Source organism: Grampus griseus, assembly GCF_964374135.1.
Source record: "Grampus griseus genome assembly, chromosome: 2".
Lineage (NCBI taxonomy): Eukaryota > Metazoa > Chordata > Mammalia > Artiodactyla > Delphinidae > Grampus > Grampus griseus.
In genome coordinates, this window is record NC_139018.1 from 85912968 (window position 1) to 85928089 (window position 15122).

A 15122-nucleotide genomic window follows, 5' to 3' on the forward strand; every position below is an offset into this window, starting at 1 on the left:
TTATTGAGAGTTTTCATCATGAAAGGATGTTGAATTTTGTCACATGATTTCCTGCATCTATTGAGATAATCATATGATTTTTATCCTTCCTTTTGTTAATGTGGTGTGTCACATTGATTGATTTGAAGATGTTGAACCATCTTTGCATTACTGGAATAAATCTCATGTGATCATGGTGTATGATCCTCTTAATGTATTGTGGAAATAGGCTTGCTACTATTTTGTTGAAAATTTTTGCATCTATGTTAATCAGGAATTTGGTCTGTAATATTCTTTTCTAGTGGTGTCCTCAGGGTAATGCTGACCTTGTAAAATGAGTTTGGGAGTGTTCCCTCTTATTTTTGGGAAGAATTTGAGAAAGATTGGTATTAACTCTTTTTTGAATGTTTGATAGAATTCACCAGGGAAGCTGTCTGGTCCTGGACTTTTGTTTGTTGGGAGGTTTTTGATTATTGATTTAGTCTCCTTACTGGTAATCAGTCTGTTCAGATTTTCTATTTCTTCATAATTCAGTTTTGATAGGTTGTGTGTTTCTAGAAATTTATCCATTTCTTCTAGGTTTTCAAATTTGTTGGCATATAATTGTTCATAGCAATCTCTTATGATCCTTTGTATTTCTGTAGTATCAGTTGTAATGTCTCCTCTTTCGTTTCTGATTTTATTTATTTGAGTCCTCTCTCTTGTTTTCTTGGTAAGTCTAGCTAATAGTTTATCAACTCCAAAAATCTTGATAAAGAACCAGCTCTTAGTTTCACTGATTTTTTTTCTGTTGTATTTTTAGTTTCCATTTTACTTATTTCTGCTCTGATATTTGTTATTTCCTTCCTTACTAATTTTGGAAATTTTTTTCTAGTCCTTCAGGTGTAAATGTAGGACATTTATTTGAGATATTTCTTGTTTCTTAAGGTAGGCATTTATGAACTTCTCTCTTACAACTGTTTTTGCTGCATCTCATAAATTTTGTTGTGTTTATTATTTTTGTTTGTCTCACATATTTTAAAATTTTTCCTTTGATTTCTTCTTTGACCCATTGGTTATTCAGTAGCATGTTGTTTAATCACCACATATTTGTGAATTTTCCAGTTTTCTTCTCGTAATTGGTTTCTAGTTTCATACCATTATGGTCAGAAAAGATGCTTGATATGATTTCAATCCTCTTAAATTTATTAAGACTTATTTTGTGGCCTAACACAAACAAATATAATGTTATATGTCAATTATACCTCAATTTAAATATTTTTAATTAAAAAAAATAAAATAGAGACCTAAAAGGAACCAGAAATCCTTGAAGAAAAGGCTGATAGCACACTTGGAACATGTTCAAGAGGCACCTGGAACTTCTTATCACGTCAGGAATAAAGGAAGCTAGCAAAGATTACTGAAGCTGAGTCAAAAGTCAGTGAGGCTCCCACTGGCCAAAGTTGGGATGATTTTGGCTATCAAGAATAGTAACTGGGCTTCCCTGGTGGCGCAGTGGTTGAGAGTCCGCCTGCCGATGCAGGGGACACGGGTTCGTGCCCTGGTCTGGGAGGATCTCACATGCTGCGGAGCGGCTGGGCCCGTGATCCATGGCCGCTGGGCCTGCGCGTCCGGAGCCTGTGCTCTGCAACGCGAGAGGCCGCAACGGTGAGAGGCCGGTGTACCGCAAAAAAAAAAAAAAAAAAAAAAAAAAGAATAGTAACTGCAGGGACTTCCCTGGTGGTCCAGTGGTTAAGACTCCATGCTCCCATGCAGGGGGTCCAGGTTCAATCCCTGGTTAGGGAACTAGATCCTGCATGCCGCAACTAAGACCCGGCGCAGCCAAATTAAAAAAAAAAAAAAAAAGAATAGTAACTGCAGTAGGCTGAAGTAAACAAAATATGCTTAAATTCATGAGTTTATAATAATGTTAAAAAAAACAACAGCTCATTATCCACCTTTGGAAAGTGCTAGGGAACCAACTTATTTTGAAAACTAGTAATTGAAACAAGCATTTGTCCTGCCTTTACTATGCTACCTGTCCCTCAGTTGATGAAGAAAAGTTGCTCTTTGTAAGTATGTCAACACATAAATGAAAAAGGATAAAATTGGAGTTTATCACTTTGCAACCTTGTGATATTGTGATTTATAGTAAGAAATATATATTTGGCCTTTGTCTCACTTTTGGCACAGAGCTCCTAAAACCCTTGGGATTTCCTAAATGATGAGTCTGGTAAAGGTGTCTCTTGTTATGTTAATGAGGTGACTTTTTGACCCCACTGAGGGATGGGGCCTGGTTGCCAGGAGAAGCTACCATATAATTAGAGGATTGGAACTTTTAGTTCCAATCCTGGAGGTTTAAACAATCCTCCTGGGGCTGGAGGTTTAAACAATCAGCAATGGCCTATAATTTAATCATCCATGCCTATGTAATGAAGCCTTCATAAAACCCCCAAAGGATGATGTTCAGAGAGCTTCCAGGTTGGGGGACCAGAACACTTCTATGTATCATGTGCAGGGCTCCAAACTCCATAAGGACAGAAGCTCTTTTGTTCAGGAGCTTGCCTTATGTATCTCTTGAACTAGCTGTGGATTTATATCCTTTAATAGCCTCTGTAGCAAGCTGGTAATCTCGTGAGTAAATGGGTTTCCTGAGTTCTGTGAGCTGCTCTAGCAAATAAGTCAAACCCAAGAAGGGGGTTGCGGGAACCTCTGATTCTATAGCCAGTAAGGTCAGAAGTATCAATAAAAGTAACAACCTGGATTTTCGACTGGGATCTGAAGTCTGCTCTAGCAAATTAATTGTGCTCAGGGAAGAGACAGTCAGAATCTCTAATCTATAGCCAGTGGGTCAGAAGAAGAGGTAACAACCATGGGCTTACGATTGAGGTCAGAAATGGAGAGCAATCTTGTGAGACTGAACTCAACCTGTGGAATCTGATGCTATCTCTAAGTAGATAGTGTCAGAATTGAATTGTAGGAGACCCAGCTGGTGTTAGAGAATTGCCTGGTGTTGTGGGGACCGCCCCCCAGCCCCACGTTGGAAATTGGGTCCAGAACCTTTAAGCTCCTAATGAAGTGATGATCTAATTAACTCAGAGGATGCTCATTAGTGACTGCAAATAACACAAAAAGAAAGATAGGTGCCGACTGGTTTGATCAAGCCTCTAAATTGAACTACCAAGTTACAGAAAATGCAGAGGACAGAAAAACATTTAAATATCACCATAGGGATTAACTTGCAGAACTAGTCTGTGGGAAATTTACCGGAAAACTGCCTGGTTTCTTAAACAAATAAATGCCAGGGGGGAAAAAGGAGAGGGACGAGGAAGCTACTGAATAAAAGATTAAAAGACATATCAATCACACTGTATTTGGATCCTCATTCAAACAAAGAGACTGTTAAAAAAACTTATGAGAAAATCAGGGAAATTTGAATGCTGAGTATTTGATGGTGTTAAGAAACTAATGTCTTTGGTTGTGATAATGGTATTATGGTTATGTTAAAAAGGTAGTCCTCATCTTTCAAAGACACATATTGAAATACTTATGAGTGATGTAACTAAAAATACAGAATATTGTTATGCTGACTTCTCCAACCTGAATATAGAAATATAAATATATATTTGGCTGCACCATGTGGCTCGCAGGATCTTAGTTCCCTGACCAGGGTGAAAGCACGGAGTCCTAATCACTGGACCGCCAAGGAATTCCCAAGATAGAAATATATTCATGCAGCAATACTTTCCATCCACCCCTCGGCTTTATTGAGATATAATTAACATATAACACTGTGGAAGTTTAAATTACACATGATTATTTCATACATGTATATATTGTGAAACATTAATATTGGTTACTATATCCTTCACCTCCCATAATTACCATTTTTTTGGTGATGGTAGTGGTGGTGAGAACATTTAAGATTTATTCTCTTGGCAATTTTCGAATGTACAATACAGCATTGTTAACTATTGTCACCCTGCTGCACTTTAAATCCCCAGAACTTATTTATCTTACATCTGGAAGTTTGTACCCTTTGACCAACATCTCATTTTCCCCAACCCCGGCCCTGGCAACCACCAGTCTACTCTCTGTTTCTATGAGTTTGTCTTTTTTAGATACGTATACAAGCGAGATCATACAGGATATTTCTGTCTGAATTATTCAACTTAGCATAATGCCCATCTATGTTATCATAGACAGCAGGACTTCCTTCTTTTTTTAAAGGATGAGTAATATTCTACTGTATGTGTATATATATATATATACACATAAATATATACACATACAATTTGAGATGTATATATATATATATATCAAATTTCCCATTCATCCTTTGATGGACACTTAGGTTGTTTGTTCCACATCTTGGCTAATCGTAAATAATGCTGCAGTGAACATGGGGATGCAGATATATTTTTGGGATAGTGATTTAATTTCCTTTGAATATATACCCAGAAGTGAGATTGCTAGATCATAGGTAGCTCTATTTTTAATTTTTTGAGGAAATTTCATACTGTTTTCCCTAATACAGCCATTTTTTCCACTGCAAAGCACAGTGAGTAGAGAAGCCATTCAGAAGCCTAGGATTCCAGGCAAATTTGAAATGTAAACCAGCTGTCCCAATACTCTAGGGGTGGGTCCTTTCAAATAGATGAGAGAGGAGACTGGATAGGTAAACTACTATTGGAACATGCCTGACATACAAATCAAAGGCTCACCGTGACTCTATTACTGCCCCTGGGATACTAAAATAGCCTCCTGACTGATCCCTCTTGGGCTTCCATCCTTCCCCACTCCTCAGAATAATCTCAAAACAGTGGCCAGAGTAATCATTTAAAATATGTACATCATATGATTTTACTTTTCTCCTTAACACTTTCCAATGGCTTTCCAGCTCACCTAGAATAAAATCCAAAGGCTTTACCACGGTCCCATGCTACCTCTATGACTCTTCCCCCCTGTCATTCCATGCTACCTCCACTGGCTTTCCTGTTGTTCCTCTAACATTCCAGGCTTTCTCCAAGTTCAGGGCCTTTACATTGGCCTGTTCCCTGTGTCTGAAATTGCCCTTTTACATAACAGCATGACTCTTTTACAACCTTCAGATTTTTCTCAAGTGTCACATTCTCAAGGAGGTCTTCCCTGGGCATATTATCTACAGTTTCAACACTCCCCTTTACTCACTTCCCATCCCCTTTCCTGCTTTATTTTTCACTCCTTAGCCAATCTGATATACAGTTTACTTAATTTGTCTTACTTATTATAAGTTTCTCTCACCAAGCTGCATGAGGTCAGAGGTTTGCCTGTTTTCTTCACTACTATGTCCCTGGTCATAATAGGTGATTACTTAGGAAATATTTGTTAAATACATAAATGAATACCTGCAAGTCACTCCCCGCCCCACAGTTCATTCAAACCTAGTCATGTCACCTTATCAATGAAGCCTTTCCTGAAGATCCTATACAAAGTAGCACCTTTCCCCCTACATACACACAGAGATCATTACTGAATCTCCTCACCGTTCTTTTTCCAAAAAATTGCATTTAGCACATTTTGACATATTATATATTCATGTATTTATTCTCTCTTCCCTTCCCTGTGGATTCTAATTTCCATGAAGGCTGGGACTGTATCCTCAGGGCCTTAGAACAGCCCTTGACTCTTGGTAGGTACTCAGTAGCTATTTTTTTTTTTTTTAGATTAATTTGTGCTTTTATTTGCCAGTATTAACTACAGTGGCCTGCAAACTTTTTTGAACTAAAAGGTACATTTTACATCACGATCCAACAAACACACACACATATAATATGTATACATATATAAAAGTGAAACAAAAGTTTTGCCAAAAACGTCTACCCTGAGTGTTCTTTTTTTTTTTAAACCAAGGATGAATTTCACTGACACATCATAATCACCAAAGTGCCCAGTTCATCTTAGGGTTCACTTTAATGAAATGAATAGTATTGCACGTTCTACAGGTTTGGACAAAAGTATGGTGACATAAAATCATTATAATGTCATACAAAGTATTTTCACCGCTTATAAAAACTTCTGTACTCTATGTATTCATCTCTCCTCTCCCCCCAAATCCTGGCAACCATTGATCTTTTTATTGTCCCCATAGTTTTGCCTTTTCCAGAATGGCACATAGTTGGAATCTATTTTTTTTTTTCCTTTAAAAGAGAGGTTCAAAGCCTTTATGTCTGTAAGACTATTCATGGCCCACCCACGCGTGGACCTGACAGGCTCTAGGTGGCAAACTCCCCCACTAAATACCGTAGCTTTCCTTCCAATACTGAGCCCTGTCGCACTGGTCCTGCCCAGCAGCCACGTGGAGGTGCAGGGGAACACGTGTTGGGTATTTGCTCATAGGAAGGCTACAAGCTTTGTGCCCCTTCTCACAATGAACCCAGATTCCTGTCGGGTGTGTTGTAAACACACGAGCCATTTCTTCAGGCCCCCTGCTCTGAGCACACCCCAAGTAGCTATTTCTTGGATTAATTAATGAACCAGTTCGGTCCGATAGTCTTCCCGCCACAATCACGAACTCTGTCAGGGTGGCTATGAGCTTCCAGCACGATCAAGAGAAGCTCGCCTGCGAGCACTCTAAACTCCTTCATCTCCCGTGCCTCTTCAAAGAAAGGCGATGCCCTTTGTAGGGAACTGCAAAAACATCGGTGTTCCCCATTTCATTTCTGCTCCTAAAATTTAACCACTGAATTAACAGCTCAGGCGAACGCAGCGAAGAAAAGTATTTAGCAAATTACTTTGTAAACTGTCTTTGTAGTCTGTCTGTAAACTAACTTAAATTTAACGGATTTACTCCACTTTATACCACTGTCGCACGGTGGGAGAACAAAAGCTAGTTCCCAGTAGGCGTGAGCCGGCCCCAACCAGCCAGGATCTGCGCCCTCCCGCCCCCGACAGGATTGGTCCAGGCTCCGCAGGCACCGCCCTGGTCGGGCAGCCTGCGCCCTCGTGGGCGGGGCCGTCCCGTGAGGCGCGTGGGAGGAGCGAGGCGGGGCGGCCCGGGCGTCTTCCAGTCCACCGAGCTCAGGATTGGCTGAGGTTCGGCAGGCACAGCCGCGGCCGGGCATCCGCCCGCATATGGGCGGGGTTGTCCCGTGAGGCGCGTGGGGCAGGCGGGGCTGGGCTGGGCTGGGCTGGGCTGGGGCTCGGCTTGGGGCTGGCGTTGGGGATGCTGCAGCTGGGCCGACCTGCGGGACTTGAGCCTTGGCCCAAGGGATGGCCAACGTGCGGGTGGCCGTGAGAGTCCGGCCCCTCAGCAAGAGGTGAGTCTGGGAGGGAGGGAGGGGGCGCCTGAGGCGTCAAATGAGCTGAGAGGAGGGCGAGGTCCTCGCCTCTCCCTCCAGTGATTCCGGCGCGGAGAAATCAGACACAAAGTGGCCCAAGGGTCCAGCGTCCGGAAACTGTAAAAGCCTGGCGGGACAAAACCTCGCTGGGGTTGGGTTTTCGATTAGTGCCCTGGCGGGGAGCGGTTAGTGGATGACCTCAGGGTGGCCTACCCTGTGTCCCTGGAGTCCTGCCAGCAGGAGTTTTGAGGGGCCGCGGCTCCAGTCTTTTTTTTTTTAACATCCTTTTTGGAGTATAATTGCTTTACAATGGTGTGTCAGTTTCTGCTTTATAACAAAGTGAATCATATATCCCCATATCCCCTCCCTCTTGCACCTCCCTATCCCACCCCTCTAGGTGGTCACAAAGCACCGAGCTGATCTCCCTGTGCTATGCGGCTGCTTCCCACTAGCTATCTATTTTACATTTGGTCGTGTATATATGTCCATGCCACTCTCTCACTTCATCCCAGCTTACCCTTCCCCCTTCCCGTGTCCTCAAGTCCATTCTCGACGTCTGTGTCTTTATTCCTGTCCTGCCTCTAGGTTCTTCAGAACCTTTTTTTTTTCCCCCATATATATGTGTTAGCATACGGTACTTGTTTTTCTCTTTCTTGATGCATGGTGTGGGCCTTTCTCCCTGGGTACACCGAGAAGGGCTGGGAAAAGGGGAGAGGGATCGGGCGGTCTCCTGTCTCTCCTTGGTGGCTCTGGAGTACCTGTGAGGAATGGGGCAGAATTGTGTGCGTGCCTGTGTGCACATGGGTTTCTCTGTGAAGATGTGGAGGAAAGCAGATTGTAAGGTATGAGGGAAACGGAGGCTCAGAGAGACGGTGGTTTCATTCGGTGCTCGACAGCAGAACTGGCAAGAAGGGGAAGTTGTTTTAACCCCTTCCCGCAACGTAGTCAGTGCCCATTTCCTCATGCGTGAATCTGATCCTGCACTTCTCAGCTGTTGAGGCATCCAGGGTCCGGCCGTGTAATTTCTTTCCCTTCTTACTGATTTTCCACTCATAGGTTTGGAAAGTCAGGGAGGGCTTCACAGAAGGGTTGGTGCTTGAACCCAAACGCTTTTAAAAGAGCTGCTAGAGTCTGCTGACAGGTGGAGAAGGTGTAAAGAGCATTCCGTGAGAACACTGAGAGCGAAGGACTTAGGCTGTTAGGAAACAGAAAAGTTTCAGTTGTTTGAGGAGAGGGTGTGTGGAGGGAGATGAGTAGTAGGAGATAAAGCTGGCAGAATGTGGTTTGGGACCTGAAGGCACATATTGGAATTATTTGGGAGGCACAGACTCAGTTAACAAAGTCATTGGATCTTATGTGGTACTTGGAATGAAATCTTAGAGGTCAAGCTTCCATTCTTAATTTTTCCAGATGAGAAAATGGTCTTGTTTAAGATCTAAAAGTAGGTAAGAGCCGAGATTCCTTTCACCAGACCAAGCCGCTCCTTCCTGAGATAACAGAAAAGTTGGACTTCTTTCTCAGATGCCTGTTTGCTCAGTAGGACTAGAATAGACCATCAGTAAAATGATAATATGGGAAATGGCTTTGGTGCCCTTCCTTCTACCTCACAGTTGTTTCCCATAATCAGAAAATCCATGTCTCATTATAAGATGCTGCCCCTTGTTTGTCCCAAATCATCCATCATTGAGAAAACATGTTTTCTTCTGCCAATACTGTAGGCTCTGGAACACTAGCCACTGCTCTGGCAAAAGTTACTTTTCATGCACTATATTCCCTTTCTGTGCTCTTCTTTTTAAATCTGTGAAATAGTGTAACTATTTTAATGGGTTTTTTGGTGAAGATCAAATGAAAGGGTATATTAAAAATACTTAGAACAGAGCCTGGCTCATTTTAAGTGTCCAGTAGAGTGCTAGCTATATAATTTTTAACAGCTGCTTTTATTCCTCCCTCTTCTTAGCTGTCTTTTTTTTTTTTTAAGTTTTACAAATGAATAGATCAGTGGAAATGGCTTGGTTATTTTCTCCTCTAGGGCGGTGATTCTCAAATTATAGGAGACATACAGTCCACCTGGGAAGCTTGTTATAATGCAAGTTGTTAACAGGAGTTCCAATTAACTAGCCCCACCTTCTCGCGTAATTCTGATGAAGGTAACCTGTGGACCACACTTTGAGAAACACTGTCCTAGGAGTAACTGTGTAACTGAGGATTTATTCCTGTGCAAAATCTTTAACCCTAACGAATGAATGCCTGTTGGTAGAATTCAGGACCGAGAGACATCAGTAGACTTCCTATGAGCTCTGTGCAGTCCGCTGCCCAGTTGAGGTTGGTGCCCTTTCTTTCCCTTCTGCTCAACTTTAATTTGTCCTCATTTTGTTTTAGAATATTTTGGAACCACTAGATTACCAATGGCAGTGGTCCAGGCAGGGGAAGGGCAGCATCTCACCCACCTTTAGTGCCATATCTTTCTGTCAAGAGGTCAAGTTCAAGACCCTTTTTTCTTTTGGCTGCTTTATGCTAAAAAGTCCTAGATAAATCCTCAAAAAAGGGCTTACTTTAAAAAATTAAATAGATTTGCAAATGTTATTGCATATTTTCCCCCTTATTTTCTTTATTGTGCAAATTTACTATATCCTGTGTATTTTATAGTGGGTGGAGGGAGAATAAAACCTACTTTTAAATGCAGAGAGGAAAAAAATGATCTTAACACCAAAGATGAAAGATTTTCTTTAGGAGAGCTGAGGACTGGGGGCAGGAGGTGTAATTTTATGATGCTGGGGGACAAAGAATATCCCTGCTGCCTTAAGTACTGTCTTGTATGAAATGTGAAAGAAAGAGCATCAGGGCCTTGAGGAAATTTAAGTAACAGAAATGTCATCACCTGGGAGAGGGAAATTTTTTATCCAGGGCTTTATCCCAAACACACTGATAGGTTTAAAAAAATAATCTTAAATGTAAAGACCCCTGTCTCACTGTGCAGCCCTTGCCAACCCCCAGCCCCCAAATCCTCAAGGTCACATCCTGGAAACCCTGAGGAAAGATAAAAATGAGACTGAATATATTTGCTCAACTTTCAGGTCTCAGGCCAGGAGTAATTGAATTGATAACTTTCTTTGTAGTAGAAAAAGTGCCCATGAGTTAACTCTCATCTATTAACATTCTGACCTTAAGCACTTTAGCTAAAGTTCTTTATGTTGTGAAAAAGGATTTCATATCTAGAATGGAGTGTATTCCATTCATTTTGGCCTTAAGGTATATGGATCATATGGATTAAGCCCCTTAAAGTGAATTTAGGGGTTGGATAGTTGTTAGCAGTGTTACTACAGAACTGCAAGTTTAGGAAGATTCTTAAGGATCTTGGCTCTCATTCTGATTTAGGAAGACATAAGGAAAGGATTTGGGAAGCATGTTCTCAGGTCTCAACAGAGAGGACTCCAAAACCTTTTTTGTTATTTTCTGTGCTCAGAATATCAGAGAAAATGAGAAGTGATGCCATGCTGTGTGCTGAGCAGAGGATATTCTCCACGGTTTCCAAGCCCGATTTCTAAGTCATATGGCTTTGTGGTTAGACAGATCTGGGTTGAAATTTCAGCTCTGCCACTGCTAGCTGTGTGACCTTGGACAAGTTACATAATTTCTCTCAGCCTTGGTCTTCATTCTGAAAAAATGAAGATATGTTAGGAAGCTATGTCAGGAGGGTGTGTTAAGAGGATTGCATAAGATGAAGTATAGTACATACTCTACTTAATACAGTGCCTGGCACATAGAGGGTGCCCAACAACGGTGACTCTTCACTGTTCCCAAGCCAAATTCTAATAATCCAGGGAAGTGTGCCAACTAGGGGACTGCTTGATATGATGCTGATAGCCATTAATGGAGACGGACACCCCAGTTATGGAGACAGCAGTAGGGAAACACTTTGTCCCAATAGCGCTGTTCTCAGCTGCTCTTTTCTTTTTAAAAAAAAATAAATTTATTTATTTATTTATTTATTTTTGGCTGCATTGGGTCTTCGTTGCTGTGTGTGGGCTTTCTCTAGTTGCGGCGAGCGGGGGCTACTCTTCGTCGTGGTGCACAGGCTTCTCATTGCAGTGGCTTCTCTTGTTGTGGAGCACAGGTCCTAGGCGCGCGGGCTTCAGTAGTTGTGGCCCACGGGCTCAGTAGTTGTGGCCCATGGGCTTAGTTGCTCTGCGGCATGTGGGATCTTCCCAGACCAAGGCTCAAACCCGTGTCCCCTGCATTGGCAGGTGGATTCTTAACCACTGTGCCACCAAGGAAGTGCCTCTTTTCTTGATTAACTTAAAGAAGCAATATTTCTTCTCATATGGGTTGTGTTTTGTTTCTAGGGAGACCAAAGAAGGGGGAAGAATTATTGTGGAAGTTGATGGCAAAGTGGCAAAAATCAGGAATTTAAAGGTAAGCGTGAAATTGTTTTCCTTTTTCTTTCCACTGAGGAGCTAGTATTATTACAGGGCTTCTGTGGGTGAAGGTGGGTATGTGAATGTGTTTAGAGAGGGGGATTGGGAGAGGGAAGGGCATGTATGGGGAATTGTGGGAAGAGCTTTGCGCAACCACAAAGCAAATATAAAAATACAGCAGGAAAGAAGTTCCAGGGATGTGGCTGCTGCAGCCCAAGTTCTATCAAGTGGGGTACAGCTGTTTTGGAAACTGGTCAGTAGTTGTTCTGAAAGTAAACACTAAGAGTGTTATGGGGGCTGTGGCCAACTGGAATCATGCTGGGGACAATCCATGCATATATTTAACTCACTCGACCACCAGTTAGACTTCGGCTCAAGTCTCTTATTGGATATCACTTCATCTAGAAGCATTACCAGGCTTTTAGTATCCATCTGCTAATGCAGGACTCTTCTTTTGGCCGTAGTGAAGGCGAAGTAAGAGACTTTAGATCTCAGAAGAGAGTCAGTCACTAGCCCGAGTTTTGCTACAAATTCTCTTTTACAGATCTGACTGATCTTTGAGTCACGATCGGACAAGTACTGGCAACTTCCTCCCCTACCCTTCACCCCTTCCTAGGGCTAATTTCCTCCATCCCATTCCTCCATTTCCCAGGCCAGTGGAAGTGGAAGGGATTCTTTCGAAAGAACAAATGGCCCTTGAGCAGTGGAGAGGGACGGGGCAGCCGGCCATGTGACTATTGCTGTGGTCAGCTTGCAGGTGGTACTGAGCATTCCTGAGAGCTGAGGAAGCTGACTTGCAGGACGAGGGTTATCTGGATCCCAGGGCCCCCAGCCATGCCCACTCTTGTGTTACTCCTCTGATATGATCTGTTTCTTTTTGTCAGTATCTCTCTGCTGAAAGAGAAGCCTGCCAGACTTTCAACAGGAGCTCCCCGGGGGCAAAAGACCTTTCATTCTCTGCTGTCTCTTATTTATGTCTCTGTTGCCTAATCACTTCAGCTGCTTTGTTCTGAGAGCCCATATTTTTGGTTCTTAAGAATAAATTCTGGCCAAGATCAAACTCTAATCTGCCCCCTGCACACCTCGCTGACTGCTTACTTCACTGAGGCCAGTTATCCACTAAGAATCTCTTAGTCATTCTGGCAGCCTCATTCTATTGTGGCTTATGGTACCTAGTTCAAAGGATTGTTTCTCCCTGTCCAGAGTCTAAATTTTAAATAGTAAGATAGGCATTTCTGTGAATAATGCCATTCTCCCCAGTACCTGGAGGTCACTACAGTTCTAAGCTCTGGCTCTGCCCTCATCTACCTTGGGCAGTTGGAGTGGTCCTAACTCTTCTGTCCAACATGCTTTCTCATTCAATGGGGGTGGATACCCCAAAGACCTCTGTGTTTGCCCTAGGTTGATAGAGCCTGTCAGGCCCAGGGACTGAATTACTCATGTACTACCAGTATCTTCTACAGAAATACTTAGAGAAGAAATGATAGTAAGAAGAAGAGGCCCAGAGAAGGAAAGGCTTTTTCTCCCAAGCTGTCTCATGCCTCATAGGGCTGGTTCGTATGTGGGTTGATATGTGATAGTATGATAGACAGGCATTTAATTCTCTGGGGCTTCATTGTACCTAACAAGATGAAAACAAAGGTTACTTTTTCTTTTTCAGGTAGATATGATAAAGATTCTCATGATCAGTCCAGGTATCTCTAGCTACAGCAGAGAGGAATCAAGTGCTACTGGCCAGATTCTGATATTATAGTAAAGAAGACACTGGATCCTATGTTTGATTTTAGGTGGACGGTCGACCCAGTGGCTTTGGCGACTCCCGGGAGAAGGTTGTGGCATTTGGCTTTGATTACTGCTACTGGTCAGTCGACCCAGAGGACCCCCAGCATGCATCTCAGGATGTGGTAATGTCATTTTTCCTTCACTCTCCCCAGCTCTTTATAATTGGATAGTTATTGGGAAATTAACATGGAATCTGGGCCCTGGCTATTTCTTACTTATGGTAGTTTGGTCAGAAACTAATGATGTTTTGATCTGGGAAGTGGTAGTGAGAGGCATCAGTTGCAGAAAGAGCAAAGGAGATAAGAAAAGACTGCTTGTTGAGGGCACGGAAATTGACTAGTGTCCATTTAGGCTTGGACCTCCGTCTGATTCAGATGGGTACGAGGTAGTTCAGGCAGTGTTCTGCTCCTGTGGTAGGTGAATGGGCTCACCTCAAACTTGACCTTGTGTTGTATGCAGCAGAAGGGCCCATGAGTCGTAGAGACTGGTATCTTCTTTGATTCTTAGGCTTGTGCTCCTAGGCTGAGTGTAAAGGGCTGGACAGTTAGTCTGCCAGCCTGGGATGTATGTAAGAGGCGAATTCCGTTCATCTGCTGAGGATTGAGAGGATGAGCCAAGCCTGTACTGGCTGGTGCTGTAGGTCACCCTTCCTGCTGATTAGCTCTCCCATAAATTTCTGAGGCAGCAGGTCTGGCCAGGTGGGTCTACAGGACTTCTCTCTGTTTCTGTGAAGCAGCAGCCTTGTCCTGGTTGGAGCACTGTCAAAGGTCATGCATTTAGTCCCCATGATGTCCAGCAAGCCTTGCCTGATTCAAGTCTGTGACCACAGACAATAGTCCTCACCCTAGTAGCTGCCAGGGTCCTTTCTAAAATTAGAAAAATCATTTATTTGGCCTTTCAGATGTTCTTTCTTACATGTGAAAGAGAATACTAGAGGAATATGTCTTTAGGAAAAAACATTGAAAATGGAAAAATTTGGGGGAGAACCCTAGACAACCATTGCCTATCAGTGCATACATCTTTGAATAAAAAGCCAAAGTGTGTCTTCTGCTAAGTATGTTAGTCTTTTGTGAAACTTTTCCTAATTATGCCAAAGAAACAATGTTATCAAGCCTGAGTGACTTGGAGGACAGCATAGGCATACCTCGTTTTATTGCACTTTGCTTTATTGCCTTAATGGATACTGCATTTTTTACAAATTGAAGGTTTGTGGCAACCCTGCATCAAGCAAGTCTATCCGTGCCATTTTTCATAACATTTATTCACTTCGTGTCTCTGTGTCATATTTTGGTAATTCTCGTAATATTTATAACTTTTTCATTATTATTATATTTTTTATGGTGATCCCCGGTCAGTGATCTTTGACGTCACCACTATGACTCACTGATGGCTCAGATGATGGTTAGCATTTTTTAGTCATAAAGAATTTTCAAATTAAGGTATGTTCAGTGCTTTTTAGACATAATGCTATTACACACTTAGTAGACTGCAGTATAGTGTAAACATGACTTTTGTCTGCACTTGGAAACCAAAAAATGCATGTGACTGGCTTTGTTGCAATTATTTGCTTTATTGTGTTGGTCTGGAAGCGGACCTGTAACATCTCCGAGGTCTGCCTGTACTGATTTTCTGCTGATACAGACTTCTG

At 42.4% G+C, this 15122-nt stretch overlaps 1 protein-coding gene across 1 annotated transcript in view; it reads left to right on the forward strand.

The window, feature by feature from the left end:
* Positions 1-7209: 7209 nt before the first annotated feature.
* The window catches only part of STARD9 (StAR related lipid transfer domain containing 9), a gene marked incomplete at its 5' end in the record, with an annotated part of 130965 nt that continues 123052 nt past the window's right edge, over positions 7210-15122 (forward strand). The window contains 3 exon segments of the mRNA XM_082648352.1: positions 7210-7256; positions 11621-11690; positions 13480-13596. Of these exon segments, the coding sequence (XP_082504478.1) occupies positions 7210-7256; positions 11621-11690; positions 13480-13596 (234 nt within the window).